This window comes from Archocentrus centrarchus, chromosome 4 (assembly GCF_007364275.1).
Source record: "Archocentrus centrarchus isolate MPI-CPG fArcCen1 chromosome 4, fArcCen1, whole genome shotgun sequence".
Taxonomy (NCBI): domain Eukaryota; kingdom Metazoa; phylum Chordata; class Actinopteri; order Cichliformes; family Cichlidae; genus Archocentrus; species Archocentrus centrarchus.
In genome coordinates, this window is record NC_044349.1 from 20,410,062 (window position 1) to 20,431,543 (window position 21,482).

Below are 21,482 nucleotides of genomic sequence, written 5' to 3' on the forward strand. Positions count from 1 at the left end.
CTTGTGCCCCCTACGCTGATAATAGATTTGGCTTGTTTATGGCTTGCCTGTTCTTCCAATCTTCTTCTGTCTATCTGTCCATTTGAGAACCCGATGTCTCAGGAATGCTTTCTTCGCATTTGGCACAACCATCCACTTGGAATGAAGTGATTACAGTTTGGTGGTCAAGGTTACTGTGACCTCACAGCTACTAATTATGACTACTTTTCACACACATGCTTAGTAGGATAAAACTGATTACATTTTATATTCAAAAAGTCAAAGGTCAAGTGTGGCCAGACACATCTGAAAAAGTTGGGACAGGGCCATGTTTACCAGTGTGTAGCATCTCCCTCTTCATTAAACAACAGTCTGTAAACATCTGGGAACTGAGGAGACCAGCTGCTGGACCTTTGGGAGAGAAACATTGTCCCATTCTTGTCTGATAGACAAGATTGTAGCTGCTCAACAGGCCTGGGTCTTCTTTGTCATATTTTTCATTTCATGATGAATCAAATGTTTTTAGTTGGTGAAATGTCTGGACTGCAGGCAGGCCAGTTCAGCACCCAGATTCTTCTACTACAAAGCAATGCTGTTGTAATAGATGCAGTATGTGGTTTAGTATTGTCCTGCTGACCTTCAGTGAAAAAGACATCAGCTGAATGGGAGCATATGTTGCTCTAAAACCTGTATATACCTTTTAGAAATAATTCTGAAAGATATATTCAGGCACCGTGCGTATTTCCAGATGTGCCAATTCCATAGGGACTAATGCATCACCATACCATCAGAAATACAGGCTTTTGAACTGAGCACTGGTAACAAATCAGACGGTCCCTCTCTTCTTTAGTCAAGAGGACACGGTTTTTCATGAAAAGGTAGATATTCCTAATGTCTGATACAAAGAGCACATCTTAACAGGCTCCATAGATTCACTTTACAAGTGCAGTGTAGTCTTTAAACAGGGGGATAGATTGACCACCACATATGCACAGCTGTACCCTCAGCTACAGTAAGATGGTATTAGATTGTTTTTTCTTTTTGAGCTGCAAAGAAACATTGAACAAAGGCAGACTGTGCTACCTGCTCTTTTTCCATTAAACCCCCCCCCCCCCCCCCCCCCCCCCACGTCTTCCATTCACCGCCCCTCTCCCCCTCCCAATCTCTGCTTTTTTTGCTCTCCATCATTTGTGTCTCCTAAATAGCATCACTGTCAACCTCATATCCCATCGTGACACTTTTCTGTTCCACCATGCTGTGGGGCAATACCCGCTGACTCTGCCCTAACGTGCACAATACCAGGGGAGAGCCCGGCGAAAACACAACTGCCCTCCCTGTAAAGAACCTGATTCTATTAGTGTTAACAAAGCGCCATAGCATGGCAGCAGCTATTCTTTTGGAAGCACAGTTAAATGGTGTAAGTAGGAGTGCATAGACAGAGAAGCAGGAGAGAGAATAATAGCCACAGTTTGACCTCTGTTCCTGTCTCAATTGTTGAGCAGACACTGCCTTTATATTGCATTATACTGCAGAGGAGCAGGGCCAGTGCATCAGTGAATATTCTGAGTTTCTGAAGTGAATTAGGTTGTCCCAAAAGTGCACGCACTGTTTTGCTTCGCTTGTCATGTTCTCCCCACTCTCCCCATTTTCTGAAATCAGATTTGTGTGGGTTCCTTTTGTGAGTCAAGGTTGGCCCACAAAGATAGTCTGGGTAATAAAGTCTTGGCTGAACTAAATGTAATGTGGGATCCCATGAAAACACAGAAGATTAACAATAGTCACAAAATTAAGATACAATATATTTAAAACTGTTATCCATTTTGTTCATCATTTATTACTAGTGAGGTCATGTCTGAAGCCCCAAAGAGTTGTTTCAAATTTCAATTTGAACTTCATCTTTGCCAGCTTTAGATTTTCAAAGGCTAGAGTTGGGAGCAGGTAGGCAGGCTATAGCCATTTGTAGAGAATAGACGGACCCAAAAGGTTTGTATCAGGTCCATATCACGGCTGCTAAACTAAGCTAAAGTAGGCTGAGTTCGTGACTGACACAAGCTTTCATTGCACAGCATGTTTGAACTGTGACCTACCACTATGAATAGTAAATGCCATTTTTTTTTCAGTTTTAACATTCTGTGTAGTGGATGTTTAGGGAGTTAACTGGTTATGAATGATGACCCAGTAGTTTTTGAAAAGTGGCCCCCCCCCAAAAAAAACAAAACAACACATTTGTCATATTATAAAAACACATTTGTGTCCATTTTGCCCGATGTTTTATTTTTCTTAAATTTGGACATGTGAGCTTAGTGAGACCTTCCTGGCTGCAAAGGTAACAAACTGGTATTCTTTGAGTTGTTTTAAATAGTGTATTTGCTTGCAGATCTTCCCTTACAGGGGGTTTACCCACCTGTTGCCGACCTCTGGTGGTGCTGAGATGGTAGTGGCCTCCAGATATCCTTATCCTTACAGAAAGTCTTACTCCGTGGCTGGCTCTTCCTTTTGTTCCATAATTAGATTTCCTGTACTGTTTTACCTTTAGGCTGAATCCATTTCCCATACAACTTATTTAAACTCACAACTCACTTGGGGCTCTTAGGATGAATATAAAGGAAATTGAACCTTTGCCTGTAAGCTCTCATAATAAAGTGAATCAACATCCATATGAACATAGGGATATGTGGCCTTACCAGTAGAGGAATGAGGCAGAAAACCCAGCCTGAATTTGGTTATCTACAGGCAAGCTTGCACTTACGTCTGTAGAAGCTAAAACTGGCATTAAAAAAACATTAAATGCTGTTCTTCCCATGTAGACTCTTGCTTAAGTTTTACTGCCTCCTGCTGTCCCATGAAGGTGTGGAAGATCCCAGCTGGTTCCTTCAGTTTTGGCTCCCCTCATTATCTCCATAGTGCATGGCTAAAAAGAAAAGAAAAAAGCACTGTGTCCTCAGCTGACTGACCCCACCACTGTTACCATATGTGAGGAATGAGCTGGTTAAGCATGAGAACACAGTACTTTTTTGTTTGTTTGTTTGCTTGTTTGGTTTTTTTAAGGTGTACTTTAATAAACAGACCTAAATTTGAGTTTATATGGCAGCATAAGACAAACTAACTACTCAAACAAACTGTTATAGACAAACAAGAGCTGAAATACTGGCTGATCAGAGCAATTTAGACACACAGGGGTAACAAACACTGGCAAACTATTTAATACCAAAGAAACAAACCATCAGTTAGTTTAATAGTTACTTTAATGTACGAGTAACCCTAACTACCTAACAAAGAAACAAAGAAAATAAACAGCATATTTAAAGTCAATGACTCCAGTCATCCCCCATAGTTTAGCAACACTTGGTATGTCCCAATCAGCACTTGTCCAAAACACCTGTATTTAATAGGTTGAATTCTGTGGCCAGTGTTTTGTGTATTTAATACCAGCAGATCTCTGCAGCTGAACAGACCACCATTACTGGTAAAACAAGTGAAAAGAACTCATTGAAAAACAAAAAACAATATGAAATAATTTAACATTTGTGATGAATAACTGAATATGCAAATGTTAACTAAATATTTATGTTGCAAATAGAACTAGCAAATAGAAATAGTTTACCAAATGTTAAATAAACATAGTGTGATATAGGCAATCCAAGATATGTTTGTGTATGTACATCAAAAAAGGAAAACGCCTCAGATATGTTGCGTAAAATGTCAGTTCTTGGGGTGACTAACTTTCTGTGGCTGCAGGTGTGGCTATCACAGGTGATGTCATTCTTTCTCTGTTTTCTTTCTCTATTGTGCTGTTGTTACAGGAAAGACGAGGAGCAGAGAGGAGAACAGGCTTTGGAGGAGCAGCAGTCAGTTCCCTATACCAAGAAGAGATGATCAGGTAACACAGACAGAAACATATCCCAGCATCTGCCTGTTCTGTTAATTATAGAGGGAACGATGCTAACATTTTAACACAGATTGTACTTCAGATGCCAAAAGCATGAACAGACTCAGCTTTTTCCTCCAGTTGTGAATCACCACTTATTCAATGCTTAAGTCAACTCAGTCTAAGTCTGGCATTGTTGATGCAGTATTTGATTATATTCAACAGACCATAACTGCAGTTCGGGCCCAGAGACGTCATACAGTTATGATTTATGTTAATGAAACATATTCTCCATTTACTCTTGCCTGGCAGACCACTCAAGCTTAAAATCCCATCCTCATTTCAATGAAAAAGAGCTCTATTGGAGATGAAAATGAGATGTGTGATTCCTGCAGGTTTTCATCATAAATGGCTGTATGCGATTAGTATGCACAGTCTTGGGAAGAAGTGCTCTCCCCTTTTTAATTATGATTTTTTTTTTTTTTTTTTTTTTTTTTTTTTTTGGAGGGGAGGGATGAAGACGATCCGGATACAGCAGAGCGAGGAGAGTAAACCAGGTTTCCCAGAACAGTGCTCCTCTCAGTGATAACCAGTAGCAACAATGCCCCGAGGGAAACAGGAGAGCACAAATGTGCACACTTATGCACGCACAAACATACACTTTTCACTATACGTCGCTGTGATTTTTCATCCAGGTTCTTGCACAACCTGCCAGAACTGTCACACTCACTGCTCTGCTGCATTTCAATTTCCTCTTTCTCACACAGAAACACATGCAGATCCTCTCCATATTAAAAAGCTAAGCACCTGTTAGCCAGACACAGAGTTAATTGCATTGCTGACTGCTCATCTCGACTTTAGAGAGTGTGCGTGTGTATGGTGGAGTGTGCATCGACCCAAAAAGCAGGATTGATTAGCCAATATCCCTGGACTACTGAGCTGATCAGTGTGTGATTGAGGAGCCTTTGAATGCTACACTTGTAATTCTCTCACCCGCCTTGAAAAAAGGATTCTGATAAAACAATGGGGGCTTTGTTGTCCCAAACACTCTGCTGGAAGCCAGAGCTGAGCTATTTGGGTTTCTCATACTTTCGTGAACTCAGCCTTGTTGAGGGGATCGACCAGGGTCCTTTAGGGAATGTGATGACAGATTGTGTAGGTGTATGTGTGTGTTTGTTTGATGAATGGTGTGGCCATGGTGTTGATCAGTGAAGCTCAGGCCAGGTAGATGAGTGTTCTCTAACACTGTGACCAGTTTAGCCTGATGGATGAAGGACATATCTGCCAGTACACCAGACTGGACACTCACATGTGAGCACATAACGTTCTCACACACGTACACAAACACAAAACCATTGGTACTCCGGTGATGACAGAGTAGCCTGTGACCTTCCCAGCATGCTTTGCGGCGCTGTTGTCATGTCGTTTATAGGACCCACATTAATCATTAGTTTGTTTATAGCCTGGGTGTTTTTCTGTGGATTTGTGTCATTAGTGTTAATGGAAAGGATCAGAACTGACCATTTTGTGATTTCTATTTGTGAGCCTATATAAGCACATTTTTAATAACCCCGATCTACCCCCTTAGTGGTGTGTGTACATGTGCGTTTGCTTGTGCTTTATATATGTCAAGCACTCGTTAGGCAAGCCCTATCCAACCATCGACGAAAGGACTGATGAGCTGGCCTATTGATTTAGTTGCCGGGGGAGACGGATGGCGGCCACACATCAGGGACATTTGGGGTCATCGTGGCCATCAGACACGGAAGTAGGTGGGACCCAGCTTGGTGCTTCATGAATAAAACATAGCAGTGGTAATCAGGAGTATGCAAATGAATGTGCTCATACATAACCTATCTGTGATAAAGTGTAATGAGTTATTCATAATTCACCAAAGGCTGATGAGAGGGAGGGTGGTGGGAGGGAAGGTATGAGCAAGTATAGGTGAAAGGCAGGAAGAAAAGGAAGTGCAGAGAAGCATTAAAGTGCAAACAGCAGATACAACTTTCTTTGTATTGTTGCTGTGTCAGATTGGGAACCAACAGTAAGCATAAACAGATTTATGTCCCTGGATGTCCATCGATTTGGTGTGTAGAGTATTTGGTGTGTACTGGATCTCTGGTACTTAGACTGTGATTACTATAACTGTTTTCATACATGAAGTGCTGCCCTAAATTTCTCTGGAGAAAACGCCACAAAGTGAGAGTGCAAATGTCAGCATTAGATCAGATATTAAATGGTCTTTAGCCATTAGCAAAATGCTAATAGCCTAGTAAAGTCTGATGGTGACACATGCAAATAGAGGAGCTTATATTCTGCTGCATTTATTGCTTGCAAGGGGTTGTCTTGTTATCCTGTCTTTCGTCTGGTCTGTCCAGGCAGCTGCTTCACCTAAGATTTTATTTATTTATTTTTAATAAAAACACTGAACTTATCTCCTGCTGTGTGCCAAATGTGAGCGAGGACAACTTTGAGTGTAAAAACAGTTTCTGATCAAACTGGACCCGAGTCACTTTTGTGCCTGAATTGCTTCAACCAAATCTGTTTTGCGTTTCTAACAGAGGATGGTAGTGGCTGTGTACGATTATACTGCACAGGGTCTAACCCAGAGGCAGCTGTAGCTCAGGAGGTAAAGCAGGTGTTCCACTGATTGGTAAGTGGGTGGTTTGATCCCTTGTTCCCTCAGTCCAGTCAGTGTTTTTTGGCCAAATGCAAAAATCCCAAAGATGTATTTATATGAATGTGGCTTATAGTGTATGAGTGCTTTATGTGATCAATATGACTTTAAAAAAAAGCACGTGTATATATGTACCAGTCCATTTAATCTTGAAAGCACTGGAGTTACATTCTAAGGTAAACATCACCCTTATTCTTCATGGGGAATTGGCCCAATGTGTGATCTGGGACTTTTAAGGCCCAGTGCAAGCTGGCGTCAGAGGAACTGGGGGGGATTTGTCTTGTGGATGACTGACTGTGTGGGAGTGGTGAAGCGGCAGGTATGCAGGGTTTTCTGACGAACAATAGAGCACTAAATTCAATTAATCTGAATGGCCGGCATGGGTAGAGGAAAGGGAAGGCGTAAAGCTCTAAATGAGATTTTGCCCCTTCTCTCCCCCTCACCCTACATCTCTCCTCCACCACTGCACCCTCTTTCCCCCAGCACTCACTCCTGTCCCCAATGCCAGGAGGTGATTAGAGACACAGATATAATTAGAGGTGGGATGGCTCTGCTGTGTGCATGTGTCATATGCCAGTATTCCCAAAGGATCTGGGACGCGTGGCTGCTGCTTTTCTATGAGAGATGCTATCTGTTATTTCTATGGTTAGTTGACTATATTTGCTACTACTGTTACTACTGTGACATTTGCTTGTCTGGTATACCTATACTGTGATATTAAGCATTTTGAATGACCACATAATTTAGCTAAAGAGTGCACACAGATTGCTCATACAAATATTTTTGTTTCATGGACATAGTTTATGTATATTCTTCCCATCTCAGGACCATAAAAGTGAATGGATTTTGGATTGTGGTACTAACGGCTCTGAAAACTGCAACATTTCTTTCCAGAAACCTGTTGAAAGTTTGTAGGGTTGAAAGTAGTTTCAGTTAAACTGTTTAGTGAATGCGGTGCACACAAACCATAACCTGCTGAAATCTTAGCCTGACCAAGTAAAACCAAAGGAAGCATTCATCTGAGCATTTTAGCTATAAATTTAAAAAAAAAAAGCTGATCCTGGTTCTCTTTTTTCCATGTTCTCAGGGAAGAGGATAAGAACATCTTTGACTACTGCAGAGACAATAACATCGAATACATCACGAACGCCATCACCTCCCAGAATGTGGATGTCAATATAAGGGATGAAGAGGTATCTGCAAAGCTCAGTCACTCTAATGCTTGCATGGTAGACTTGACAAAGTGCAACTGAATAGGTTATCATGACAGTATTGTAATTCTATACATAATGGACACCAGAAGTAGAAGAGCAAATGCAAAGCAGAGCCCAGTGTCAGGAAGAATGTCATTGTATCGCTGAAGTGTCTCTGCTGAATCTATAACAGCTGTATAGCTTTTACCCCTTGTGTGGGAAGAAGATGAAAACAATCACACCTGTATCATGAAAAATACAGGTCCACTGGGGGAATGGTTCATGCAGATCATGCAGCACTTGTTACATAATGGTTTCAGTGATCTGTGGCCACACACAGGAATCCCTGTTCAGACTGAAATGCGTAAATTGTATGAGCAGCTATTAGCATCAGGAGGTGTTTTTGGGATTGACCCTGAACTCCATTCATCTGTCCTTGATTTGTTTGCGGCCAGGCCAAATGGCTCACTCCCTGCCTCTTTCATCACAGCTGCTATTCAGATAAACAGGCTGGTGAATTCACAGTCGAAGGCCAGATGGCTGAGGGACCTCGGTGAGCTTGCAGAGGAAAGCTTTTTGTGTCCCCACCATTGTTGGCCTTTTACTTGTAGTTCAGTTTGCTCAACAGCAGAGGGCAGTAGTGAAGTTTGTCATTACCAAGAACCCAAGATCTGCATCTGCACTTCAGAGAGGCAGAAAGAGCTTTTTCCAGCACTCAGTTTGGGACAGTGACTAAATTCCCACTTGTGCTACACATTTCTAGTGGTAACCAACAAGCCAAATACCAGCTCAGAGCCAAAGTGTGAGAAGAATAAAATTCATCAGAACATGTGAGGCAAGGTCATCCTGTCTCATAGCTGCTGATGTTATTGCATGCTTTTTCTGATTAATTTACAAGCAATGGCAATTTATCACTAGCTTTGACAGATAACAGTAAAAAAATGGCTTGGAAAAACAAATAAACGAGGGGCCACAGTTTAGTTACATGTAGCTATTGAAGTGTCCCTTTTTTTTAAAAAAAAAAAAAAAGAAAAAAAGACAGCATATCAGCAAAATGTTCTTCTGCATGAAATTTCTTGAAATAAAAATTCTTTAACACATTCAGTTTAACACAGCCAGCTAACATTTGTTTACATTGTTTGGATTGAATAAATGGTGCTTTAGTGCCAAAGAGATCACATGTGGTATTTTTGCTTCAATTCTAATCCATAATATCTGTTGTAATATGAGTAGACTACATTAAGATTTTTTTTTTTTTTTTTTTTTTTTTAATCATCAAAAGCACTACATTTAAAAGCTGCATCTATGGAATTATTGTAGTTCTTATATTTATATAATTGTAGTTTGTCTTAAAAATTTGAAGAATTAATTTCACCTTTTAATATTTCTGTTTGAAATTAAACTTGAGTCTCATGCCAGGAATTAGAGGACTTCCAACTTTGGGTTTTGTCTGGCAACAGTGAACAAATAGAATGTATAGTTGCATTTCCACTATATTAAAAGTATGGAATTAAATGTGGAGATACTTGTAGTGTGGAAATTACTTCAGAGCATGTTTGACTGGACAAAAGCCCTGCTCCAACATCTTTCTCAAAAGAAACTCCAGACTCCTTCACAAACTGACTTTAGTGTCTGTTTAATCATATGTAATTCAGCTGTGTTAGCTGTAGGGACAGTTGCATAAATGTTTTGGATACTATGGTTTGTGTATGGACTCGTATGCAAAAGGTGTTTGTTTGGGGACTGAGCGGGTAAAAGAGGATGAGATGGAAGAAATAAGCAAATATCTGCGTTTACCTACCAGGATGTGCATGACATCTAACATTTTCCTTGACCTTAACTGGTTTACTGGTGTCTAACCTTTGCAGAGCAGCACTTGTGGTCTCCACACTGGTCACATTTTATTCAAATATTCATAACCTAATTATGACAAAACCTAAAAAAAAAAAAAAAAAAGTCCAGTGCTGTCATAATGTTCTGCAAAAAATGCTCTTATTGCTATAATTCATTGCCATAACTCAAGAACAGAATGGGAGATTGTGATCATATATCACATGTGGTTGTGAACTGTTGTGCTGACAAATCTTTTTGCGCCCACCTGTTAAATTCCTTCAGTCTTCGCAACATGAGACCAAATTAAAAAAAAGTGCTGCAACTTGACTGGTTGGAAGATACTTAAATCATAGGATGGTAACTCCAGTCAATCTCCAACATCTCAAAGCCTACATATTTCAGTGTTTTGTAGAATGTCTGTCTGGAACCTGCACACTTGGATCTTCAGTGAAAATGTGGCCAACAGTCAGCAGCAGCACACCTGGGAGAGAAAGGGGAAGAGAGGCCAACTTATTAGTATTCTAGCCCAGCTTATAAGTATCCATTTTAACATGCAGCTGTGGTGATCAATATAATTTAAGCAACAGAATTGGACTTGGAGAGTTTGCTTTACCTAATTGGCCTCACTGAAAAATGAGCTTGTGTGGTTTTATTAGAGCAAGGATCTCGGACCTAAGGAGAGGATGGTGCATGAACGTGAGAAAGAGAGAGAGGGAGAAGGGGGGCTACTCATGTTCTGTGCACAGCGTCCCATCAATCAACCTTTGCAGCATTCTGCAATTTGCTCTGAAGACTTCAGACTGTGCTTCAACCCTGTACACACAGTCCACATATCTCATCACTCCATCTGCTGCTCAGTAGGGACAGGTCCAAAGGCTCTCAGTTCTGAATGGGAATTCAGAACTTAATGTCTGAAGTAAAGAAACAGATTGAGGCATGCTTATTGAATTTTTTTTTTTGAGGTAGAGAAGGAAAAGGGGGTGAGGAGGCAGGAGGTGCAAAGTGTTTTTGGTTTCAAGCCTGATTCACACGGTCTGACTAGACATGACACTGAGAGCGTCAAACTTAAACACATCCTTGCCCTTTAGAAGGTTAGCCATTCTTTCATGTTTGAGTGTCACAGTATGGTGAATTTTTGTCATTGCAGGGCCGGGCTCTTCTGCACTGGGCCTGCGACAGAGGCCATAAGGAAATGGTGTCTTTATTACTACAGCACAAAGCAGATATCAACATTCAGGTGAGTATCATTTTTTTTTTTCTTTTGGAGTACTTCATGTATTTTGTTCTAAAACACAATTGGTCATGGAAGCACTTTGATGATGGAAATCTGGCTTTTGGGGCAATATGTTGTATCAGGTTATATCTAAACAATTACAATTAGCATTTGCTGTGAAAACTCAATGTTGCACTAAAGTTGTTTTGAATCTTAGTGATCACTTAATATTAGACAATAAGGGTCCTAAGTTATTGCTCCAATTCCAGGCTTTATGCTATCATCATATAAGGAGTAGTTTTAACATCAGACAAATAAATGTCTGCTCACATGAGTTATTGACATGGCAAATGTCAACAAGAAACATGTAATCAAAACTTGTTGGCAAAGACAATGTGGGAGGCTTAGGAAACAACTTCGCAAAAATTGCAGAATGACTTCAGGTCTCTAATGGATTTGTATGTTTTTAGAAGTCACTATTCAATGTGATGTGTATAAGTAAATATCTCTTTACATTATGTTGGATGAGGATATGGAAGCCTTATAATTCCTACATCACTGGTTTGTACATGGGCAGGTAAACTGAAAACAAATGGTGACATCGCCAGCATCCCCAATGCCCTTTTCTCTTTTTCTCTCCATCCCTTTCAGAAGGTCACCTTTAATTCACTTTGTGCCACAGACAAATCCCTCAGGGTTTTAGCAGACTGAGTTAGCTGGTAGCTAGCCTAGTGTTTAGGCTCCCTGAGGTTTAGTAGCATCCAGGAGGCTTTAGCTTTGGTAAGCTGGCTCAGCTGCGCATTGGAGAAATTACTCCTGTTCCCCTGCACAGCGGCATGACACAGTGCAGTTCACCAGCCTGCGCACTGAGGTTTTAACTGTAAGGACGAATCAATTGGAAGTAATCAGGCAAATTGTTTTACGTTGCACAACCCACATAATCAGGACATTTCACAAATGACTCTCTTTTGTGGTCATGCGTGGCCCTTTTGTTTCAAATGCTTGCAGGGAGGTGGTAGATTTGTGGCAAATGGCTCATAAAAGACTTAACAGTAAGATAACTGCAAAAACACTTCACTGATGATTTACTGCCATATCAAGATAATGACAGCAGAAGTGGATTGATGTATAGATAGAGGCTTGTCGTCTTTTTTTTTTTCTTTTTTTTTTCCTTTTTAAATTTAATGTAACACATTTACAGTCGTGTATCCATCATTAAAAAAATAAATTAATATATCTAAGTGCCAAGACTTTTCAGCAGTCAAAATTGAAAACCTAAATCTCTCCCTAGGTAGTGATACTGGATGCCTAAATTTGGGCACAGTGAAATTTTTTTTTTCTTGCACACTTTAGTCTTATTTCCTTCTTCCCCCTGAATCATTTGTAATAGAGCAAACAGAATCAAGATGGCAGTGGTGAATGATCAACTAAAATTGGTCTTTAAAATCTCTTTTGTGGAAACATAAGTGCACAAATGTAAACAGGTATTTCAGAGGCAGGATTTTGTAGCCAATCAGAGCACAAACATGAACTGAATTCATGTATTCAGACCACTAGAAACTTTCCACCTGCTCATGTCTCAGGTATCAGAGTTCGTCAACTGTGTGGGAGACTGAATATTAAAGAAACTGGACCTCAGCATCAGAGCTGCTGGAAGCAGATTTATGAGGTGGCAAAGAGGTGGCTCGGAGAAAAATATAGTCAGCTAAATCATGCCACTCTGTTGCGATGCCAAATTATCTCACTATGTAAAGCTTACAGAACAATATGCCTCTCATTAGAACATGCTTGAACTTCCTTTTGTTAGTTGGTCTTGGAGTTTACTCAGGAGTGGAGAAAGGACAAGAATTATTTTTGTTATACTGGAGGAAGATGAAAAATTTGATGGGTAGTTTTAATGGTTCTGTTCTTTTGATCGAAGACCCTTTGATAGGAGTGTGAGAGGTTCATGAGGGAAACAGAGGAATGTTTGGGTTGTTTGTGGCCTATTAGAGTGCCCAGTAATCTCTCTCGACCTCTACCAACTGCTGAGCAACCAGTAAATAAAGATCAAACATGATTTATGCTTAATTTGTTGATTAAAAAGGGGAGGGGGGCTTGGAGTTAAAACAAAAGTATTATCATTTGCTTGGCAGAAGAGGGAAAATCGTTTGAAATTAATCAACTGATTGTTTTAGTGAATTGTTCCCAAACCCTGGTAACCTGCATTAAGGGCTCGTTTGATAGTTAATCCAGGATCAAGGCAGGGTGGGACCACAATAGGTAGCCGTTTGAATACACAGATAACAGATCTGCCACCTGCCAACTGTAGCTCAGGCCCTGGTTTTGGTGCAGTAAAACCCTGTCGTCCTCTTCACTGTATCCATGCTCACTTAGCTAATTCACCCCGAAGAAAGTGGGGCAGGCAAAACAAGCTGGTGGTAAGACGAATAAAACTTCATTCAATGTAATAATGTAAATTAAGGCTTGAATACCACTCTTATATTTATGCTAAAATATTAAGCAAATTGATGACAGACAAGTGTAAGTTTAGGACATTCCATCATATCCCAACAGTGGCATAAACAGATCCAAACAGGAGAAAATTTATCATAAATTTGTTTAATACATTTAGTATAACAAATGTCTGAAATGTGCTTCTATAAAAGCTGGAATCAAATCCTTGGAATGATTTAGGCTTGTTTATATTTTCTTTAAGTAGTTTCCAGTCTGGAAAGCTATTGGCTAGTCTGCTGACTTAACCTTCTGTGGGCAACAGCCAGTTGTTCAGGGCTGCTGGTGTATATGCCACTGGATATCTGGGCAAAGACTTTCTGCCCTGTCTCTTGGTCTCTAAATTACAAAAAAAAACCTCATCAAATGGTAGCTATACGTTTTGGGATTGCATTTTGTCAAAAATGTTGTCTGTTTGGGACAACCAAAGCCTACTCAAATGCAATTTGTCAATAGAACTTGGACTGCAAGTGGATACCAGAAAGTCTCCACAGCCAAAAAGTCCTGTGCAGTGTGAAAATATTCTGCATCTCATTTGCAGATTTTATTATATGCTAACTGATTTCCCTGATTGTTTTGCTGCTGGGGAGGGGAAACAGCCCTGCATGAAGTTGCTTGTAAAATTGAGGTTTGCCAGTTGTGATTTAGTTACAGGTGTTGAAATGGTCTTTCTTTTGAGGACATTCCAAAAGCTCACAAAGCGCTTTGCCGGCTGTCTTTTTATTCAAAGTTCTTCTGCAGATGCTGTGTATGCAGACAAATTTAAACACATTGCATTCAAGTTTTGGCAAAATATTCAGTGACACCAAATCTGAGCACAAGATGGTGTCATAATGGTATTTGGAAAGTTCAGCAGAAATCATCATTAACTCATTCTGTTGAATGTTTTTTCGCAAAAATATTTTAATGTTACACCTTACTGATTCTTGATTTAAAAGTTGATGCATAAATAAGGTTGGCATGGCTCTAGACCCAACAAAACAGATATAATCTATTTATGAGAATACTAAGAATCCTTCAGTTTTACCACTGCAGGAATAAATCAAAGCAAAACAAACAAGTTTCAAATGTTCTGGTACATGCATCCCAATCAAGAATTAGTCATTTTTAGGAGATGGCCTGTTTTTTTTCACCTTGAAATTCAAGAATATGTCCCATCCTGGGGCCCATGGATGTTTGTTTCCTCCCCTATGGTCATTCACTGCCCAGATGCTGTAATCCCAAACCCACAGCTAAGCCTCATCGCCCACACACAACTCTTTGTTTTTCAGGTGGAAATCCCAAACATTTTAATCTTCCCAGTAAACCTCTGGGTTGCTCTGGAAGCACACATTTATAGAAAGGACATATCCATTCATGGAGGGAGGAGTTAAGAAGGCATGGCTTAGGTTCTAGACTACCAGGAATGGTCCAGGGAAGACTTTCACAATGTCTGCCTTAGACTGGGATTACTAAGAGCGTAAGTGACAGGGAGGATTAGTTTAACAAAGAGGACAGACAGGTGACATGCAGGTTAACCCAACACACTTACAATGCAAGGGAGGAAGCAAACATTAAGGGTAGGTGATGGGAGGAAAAAGGCAGCAAAAGTTTTAAGCATGTAGCTGTCTCACATGCTTTAACTTGACTCATTCCTTTATTTATTTATTTTTGCCTGTCCCTCTGCCTCTTTCCCTTCTCCTCATCACTCTCCCCTCCCCTCCAGTTCCACCATCCCCTTCACTCCATCCCTCTCTGCCTCCGCCTCTACTTTGTATTAAAACATGATCCATGAGGCAACAAGGGCGACTCGCAGCACCGCTAATTCTAATTAAACCAGCGTGGTAGCGTGGCCACGGCAGGCCCCAAGCACTCCCAGTCTATCAGTCTATCAGATAGAAATTCATAACTTAATTGAGGTCAGAGTCTTGAGCCAGCAGAACAAAAGTCTTCAGCCAGGACCAGCTAGATCAATAGTAATAAATATCTGACTGGGTGGCCTACAATTGGTGGCTGGAGAGCACACAAGTCACATACACACAGCCTGTGCGTGGCACCTGCAGATATCTGGGCAGCATGGATACTTCTGTGTGAGAACTTTGGGCCTTCAGGACCTTTACTTTTACTTCATTTACCTTTTTTACTTTTTTAAAATTGTTTGAATTAGGCACAGCAATGCTACTTGTATGTAAAATTGGAAAGGGCACACTGTGGGTTCAAGTTTGCATGGCTAATTTGTAATGACATGGTCTCTCCATCGATGCATTGATTTGAGATTCTTATGAGTGGACTGGCTGGACTTAAGCTGAGGCAGAGTGTTGATTTATTTGTATAATGAAGCCAAACAGTGAATTCATGGCTCCGTGTGAGATGTCAGCTTTACTGATCTATACAGTCATGCAGCAAAGAACTTAAAATAAGTTTTTCCACATTAGCACTTCCTGTATTTGTTCTAACCCTCTAAAGTTAACGTCTAGGCATTAGCTAATAATATTTTTATTATATAATTTTTAAAAAATTCTTTTATTATTTTAAACAGGTTAGGCCAGGAGTAGCTTACGAGATGGCTCACTAAATGCCCCTTCTTGATGATTCTAAGTTGCCAATCAAAAGAAGCCTACCATACAAGTGGAGGGCCCCTTATGCAGACATGAATGTATAAGTGCTTCTGCAAATGTGCAAGGGTACATTGTAGCCTGTAGCCAAACATTCACTCATGCTTCAGAGATCCAGTTATGGCAATGACCTAAAGATCTGCCAGAATCATTCAAGACTTTTCTTTTCTTTTTTTTTTAAACTCAAAACTAAAATTATAATGTAAGGGAAATTTGTCAGGCTTGCGGTAAATAATTTGTATTTTTTATAATTTAAGCCATAATAATGTTCTAAACAGTCATATTGCCTTGGGGTAAATCCACACATTTAAGGCTTCAAACCCAATTACAAGTGATGTGTTCATTACCAAATAATTTCAATTAACTGATTTTCAAGATTACATTTCAAGATAGAGCCTATAAAACCTGCAAAGTCTTACATTTGAGAAGGTGGAACTAAGAGAATGTGTCCTTTTACACTTGAATTTAAAAAAGCTTTTTTTTGGAACACAGTGTTTATTGATGTACTAACAATTGAAGATCTACAAAAGGTTCACTCTGTAAGGAAACAGTCATTATGCTTCTTGGTTTAATAATCCAGCCTTATGATTTACTGTGGTTGTACTGTGTGTTTAAATGAATGGGGAAAAATATAAAAGGTCAAAACACAGCATAAATACAAACTACAGAGCTTACTGAGAAGTACAAGGCTGCCTTTTTCATAAAATAAAAATATTCTTGGTTTGTGCCAATTCCCTGGTTCACAAATCAAGTAGCATGTCTGAAAAACATTTTTCATTTTAATCAAACTGAATTGCACATTTTTTACTTAAGCATAGTAAACCTCTATCAATATTAACTGAATCTCATACTGAACAAGCAGCTTTGAGCAAAAAATAAACCTTTTTATGGATCTCGTGCAGTTTTTTTGCAGTGAAGCTTCGGCTGCTGTTGCAGCGCACAGAGTACCGAATTCACTCATCTACGTCCTCTGCTGTGGTGTCGGCTACTTGTGTGATCAAAGTGGCAAATACATATACACTCTCGCACACACTGTGGGGGGGCTGATTGAAATTCTATGGTGGAGGCATTGTTACACGTTTATATCCCTCCCCTTTCCCAGCACTGCCTCCTATAACTAATGGCTCAGTCAACCCAGTCATAACAAATATCCAGCAATATTTGTCATAATTGTGTGTGTGCGTGTGCGTGCATGTTTCTGTGCATATAATTGTGCAACCTATCCTCGAGAATATATAGGATAATTAAGAAAAGGCAGCAAGGTGGGAAAGTAAGAGGGAAAAAAAAATCTATTGAATGAAAATGGAGAACAAAATAAGATGAAGGTAGGCAGAGTAAACAAAGATGTGAGATGGACACTACTAAGGTCTGATGATGTTTACTGTGATGCTATACTGTGGTTTTGCCAATATTTGCCAGAAACAGCCCAATACATCCAGAGATGTGAAAAGGACAAAGTTGCAGATCAGTCAGCATGATTGCTTTATGGCACTATTATACAGTATTCCCACTGTAGCAAAAACTAAGTATTTGCATTCCTGGATAAAACAAAAATGGAAATGCTTGTTTCTCTGTTCTGATTTTTACATTACTATACCAGAACCATGGAGCATGGAGAGCAGTAAACAAAAAGCACAAAGGCAGAATGAAAGTGAATCTCCTTGTTCCTTGGTATGGGTTGCAGCATGATGATGGTATGTTTAGTGTGGATGCAGGCAGGATGCCAGAGCAACATTGGACAACTCTGCAGTCTCAGAGGTTAATGCGTCTCTTGCTATTTTGTGATTACCTTTCTCTCTAGAAAGACCAAGCCAAACTTTATCATTTTACAATAAAGGTGATAAATTCCATATAAAAAGATGGATGTGAACCTAACCCTAAACAGCATTCAGGTTTATCATTTTCTTGTTTTTCATGTTCAGATCTGCAGGTCATCAACAAAAAAACTATTTTTAATTTTTTATTTTATTTTATTTTTTAAATTCAGAACTTGATTTGTGTGTGGCCCTGTTAGGGTTAGCAATTAAATGTATTCAGCATTAATCAAATTGGTTTACATTACTAAATGGAGTTACATACACAAATACCTATAACTCGTTCCCAGGGGTGTTGGACTTTTCCGGGGTTGCCCTTTGTCACCAGTTCTGTTCATAATTATTATGCACAAAATTTCTAGGCAGACACAAGTGGAGGAAGGCTTCCACTTTGGTGGCCTCAGGATCTCATCTTTGGGGGTTTTTTTGAGGGGGGGGGGGTTTGGAGATGGTGTGTTTCTGCTGGCTTCATCAGGTGGTGGCCTCCAGCTTGCGCTGGAACAGTTTGCAGCCAAGTGTGAAGTGGTGGGAATGAGAATTGGCACCTCCAAGTCTTAGGCTTTGATTCTCAGCTGGAAAAAGGTGGAGTGCCCACTTCAGATCAGGGACAAGTTGCTGGCCCAAGTGGAGGAGTTAAAGTATCTGGGGGTCTTGTTTACGAGTCAGGGAGAGCAACAAGTGATTGACAAATGCGTTGGGGCTGCATCTGCAGTAATGCAGGCACTGTACTGGCCTATTGTAGGGAGGAGAGCCGAGTGTAAAAAGCAAAGCTGTTGATTTATGGGTTGATCTACGTCCCTAACCTCACCTGTGGTCACAAGCCTCTGAAAGAATGAGGTTGCACCCTTTTTCTGAAGGGTGGCTGACCTCTGTCTTATAGAGGGATTCAGAGTAGAGCTCCTATTCCCCTACTTTGAAAGGAGCCACCTAAGGTGGTTCTGACTAGGATTCCTCATGGGCAAGGTGTTTTGGTCACATCCTAACAGGATGAGGCCCTGGGGTAGACACCCCCCCCCCCCCCCCCCCCCCCCCCCCGACAACCTCGCAGAGATTACATCTTTCGGCTGGCCTGGGAATCTCTGTGTTCCCCCAGGATGAACTGGAGGAGGTGGCTGGGGAAAGGGAGGTCTGGGCTTCTCTGCTTAGGCTGCTGCTCCCAATGACCCGACCCTGGATAAGTGGCAGAAAATGGATGGATATATTACTGCTTGGTCTTTCTGGGCTTTTCAATGACCTGCACATTTGACTATTAAGACCCAAACATGACTTGTTTCAGTCTTAATAGCTTGTAATCATTACTGAAATGCCTTTTGTTAATACATTTGCTAATGTATTTTTCCATGAAGCAATGCATGATACTGTTAATTATAGCTTATTCCTAATTGTGGGTTTTACATTAATTACTTTTCTTTTTTTTTTTTTAAATGCATGAAGTCCATGATCATTCATGTCCTCTTACCATAATGCGTTACTTAAGTTAACCATTTTAAAGCAAGCAGGAATTTGAGCATGCCTCCATCAAGGATAACAGACACTCACTGCGTACTGTATCCACCTCACACAGCACTTGACAACTTATAAGTCACACAGTAAGTTGGTGTTATAGGATGCATATTTAGTACTTGCTACACTTTAGCTGGACTCGATGAAATAAAAGCTCTTGCAGTGCAGTGTTAAAAAGGGCCTATCAGACATAGATACAGTTATGAATCTATAATATGAGCACTCAGAAAAGAGCCAGCTACTTGACAGTAATAGTCCAGCCTAAAGAGCCATTCCAGCAGGTAACAGTCCTCTTTGCCATCATCAGCTGTTGTTTCTTTCTTATTGGCCACTCACTGGGCCTTGCCTACACTCAACTATTTGATTTCCATCGTTCTTAACCGTCCACATAAATTGTCAGGAGCATTAAAGCTGTCCTCGACTGTTTCAGACAGAGGGGGAGAGGAGAGTGAGAGAGTGAGAGCTGGATACAGACAGCGAGGGGAGGGGATGGGGTGAGGAGAGAGAATAAACAAAGTAAGTGTTTTGCCTTCCATCAGTCTCCTGCAGTACTCAGCTTTATGAGTCTCTCACTCCAAATGCCTCAGCCAGAGCCCCCACTGCTTACCCATTGATTTTCATATTACACTCTTTTATGTATTTATTTATTTCATATATTTCTTTTTAAACATCATCGATGAGCCGCAGGAGGACAGACGGGGGGGCCTCAGGCGATGTTAATTCTCAGCCTCAACCCTATCTTCCTCCTCTGATGGCTTTAATGGAGGCTAAGGTGTCCCATGGGAACAAGCAAGCTTTGCGACATAAGAGGGGAGAGGAGTGTGGAGGGGAAGATGTGAATGAAGAGATGGAGATTTAGTGAAAAGGCCTTTTGCCTTTTTCTGTTGTTGCAGAGAGAGGGGAAAATGACTGTTTGCTAAGGGTTGTTTTTTTTTTTTTTTTAATTAAACTGAAAGATGGCTGTAAAAACACTGATGCTTTAACTGTCTTTTGGGGGGGGGGGGCACACATTTTAGCCACTTGATAACTCATTTCTTTAAGTTTAGGCACTTGATGTGATGGGACATGTAGAAGTGAAAAGATGGGGGAAACCCAGGAACCTGAAGGGCACTCCTAGGAGGTGTGAAGGACAGTGAGTTTGGTGTCGGGGCTAATTTGACCGTGGGTGGCAGTGCTCACATGGCAAGGTTACCTCTCCCGGCTCAGAGAGGAGACCCAGATTCAATTAGGGCTGGGCCTGGTCTGCAGATCCTTTTAAATTGGGGGGGGGGGGGGGGGGGGGATAAACGTTTACAGAAGCATAAGCAGCACACAACTGTCTGATATCTTCATTTTCAATTCCAGTTCATTTAAGGATATTTTATACAGTAGTGTAAAGACACCAAAACGTAAGCATCACTGCATCCATTCCATGTTATCTTTATACTACTGTTATGTATTTTAAAAGCTCTAATAAGCCATGTTTTTAGTTTGATCTACAACCTTTAAGACTGCTGTTCAAATATAGCGGTGGTTCTCAAACTTTTCCCTCATGCCCAACTTCGCAGGATGAAATCATTTCACGCCCTCTGCAGGGGACCAGAACAGCTCTATGCACAGAGCAGGTGGTGACGCTGGAGAGTTTGACTTGTCACTGTGCTAACGTACCTGCTAATGTCTGCTAATGTAATTTAATGGTTCTGTCATGAGAATTAATCCGATGTTCAACATTTGTTCCGCATGACTTTTGTCCCAGGTCGTTCGCGCCTCACCTGTCATGACCCTGCACCCCACAGTTTGATCTATAGTAACAGTCCCACCAAAACCATTCATCACAAATCTGTTAAACTTGCTTGTAATGGTCAATTAATCAGTTTCTTTTCTTTTAATTATGATTATCAACATACATATTTTTAGCAGTTAATTTGCTATATTGTCTGGAAAAACAGTGATACAGTAAGCAAACATGGACAACTAGAAAAGCATTTTATACTGAGAAATTTTGTACTATACTGCATTTTGCCTTTCTGTCTTGTTTCTTTGGCCAGTGGTTCAATCCCCAGCTTATTGTGCATTGAATCTGTTTCTTTCAACAGATGTGGCTTGTAGGGTAAAAGCACCACAGAATGCTCAAGACACTGAGTGCTGATTGGTGCATATATGATGTGTCTTAGAAAATGGATATCTGTTAAGTGTGGTTGATTTATTGCACATTTAAGTTGTGCATGAAGTCTAAGGTTTTGGTGGCATAGTAGCCACTCTGGTTTTAGAGGGGACCCACTGAAGGAGGATGAGCTTCTCAATCTGGCTCAGATCTGTGTTCTGCTTTCTGATTG

At 40.5% G+C, this 21,482-nt stretch overlaps 1 protein-coding gene across 1 annotated transcript in view; it reads left to right on the forward strand.

Annotated features, from left to right (window-relative positions):
* acbd6 (acyl-CoA binding domain containing 6) overlaps positions 1-21,482 on the forward strand; it is a 32,632-nt gene that overhangs the window by 3,800 nt on the left and 7,350 nt on the right. Inside the window, exons 4-6 of the mRNA XM_030727461.1 lie at positions 3,783-3,859; positions 7,612-7,717; positions 10,698-10,787. Of these exons, the coding sequence (XP_030583321.1) occupies positions 3,783-3,859; positions 7,612-7,717; positions 10,698-10,787 (273 nt within the window). The remainder of the gene's footprint in view (positions 1-3,782; positions 3,860-7,611; positions 7,718-10,697; positions 10,788-21,482) is intronic.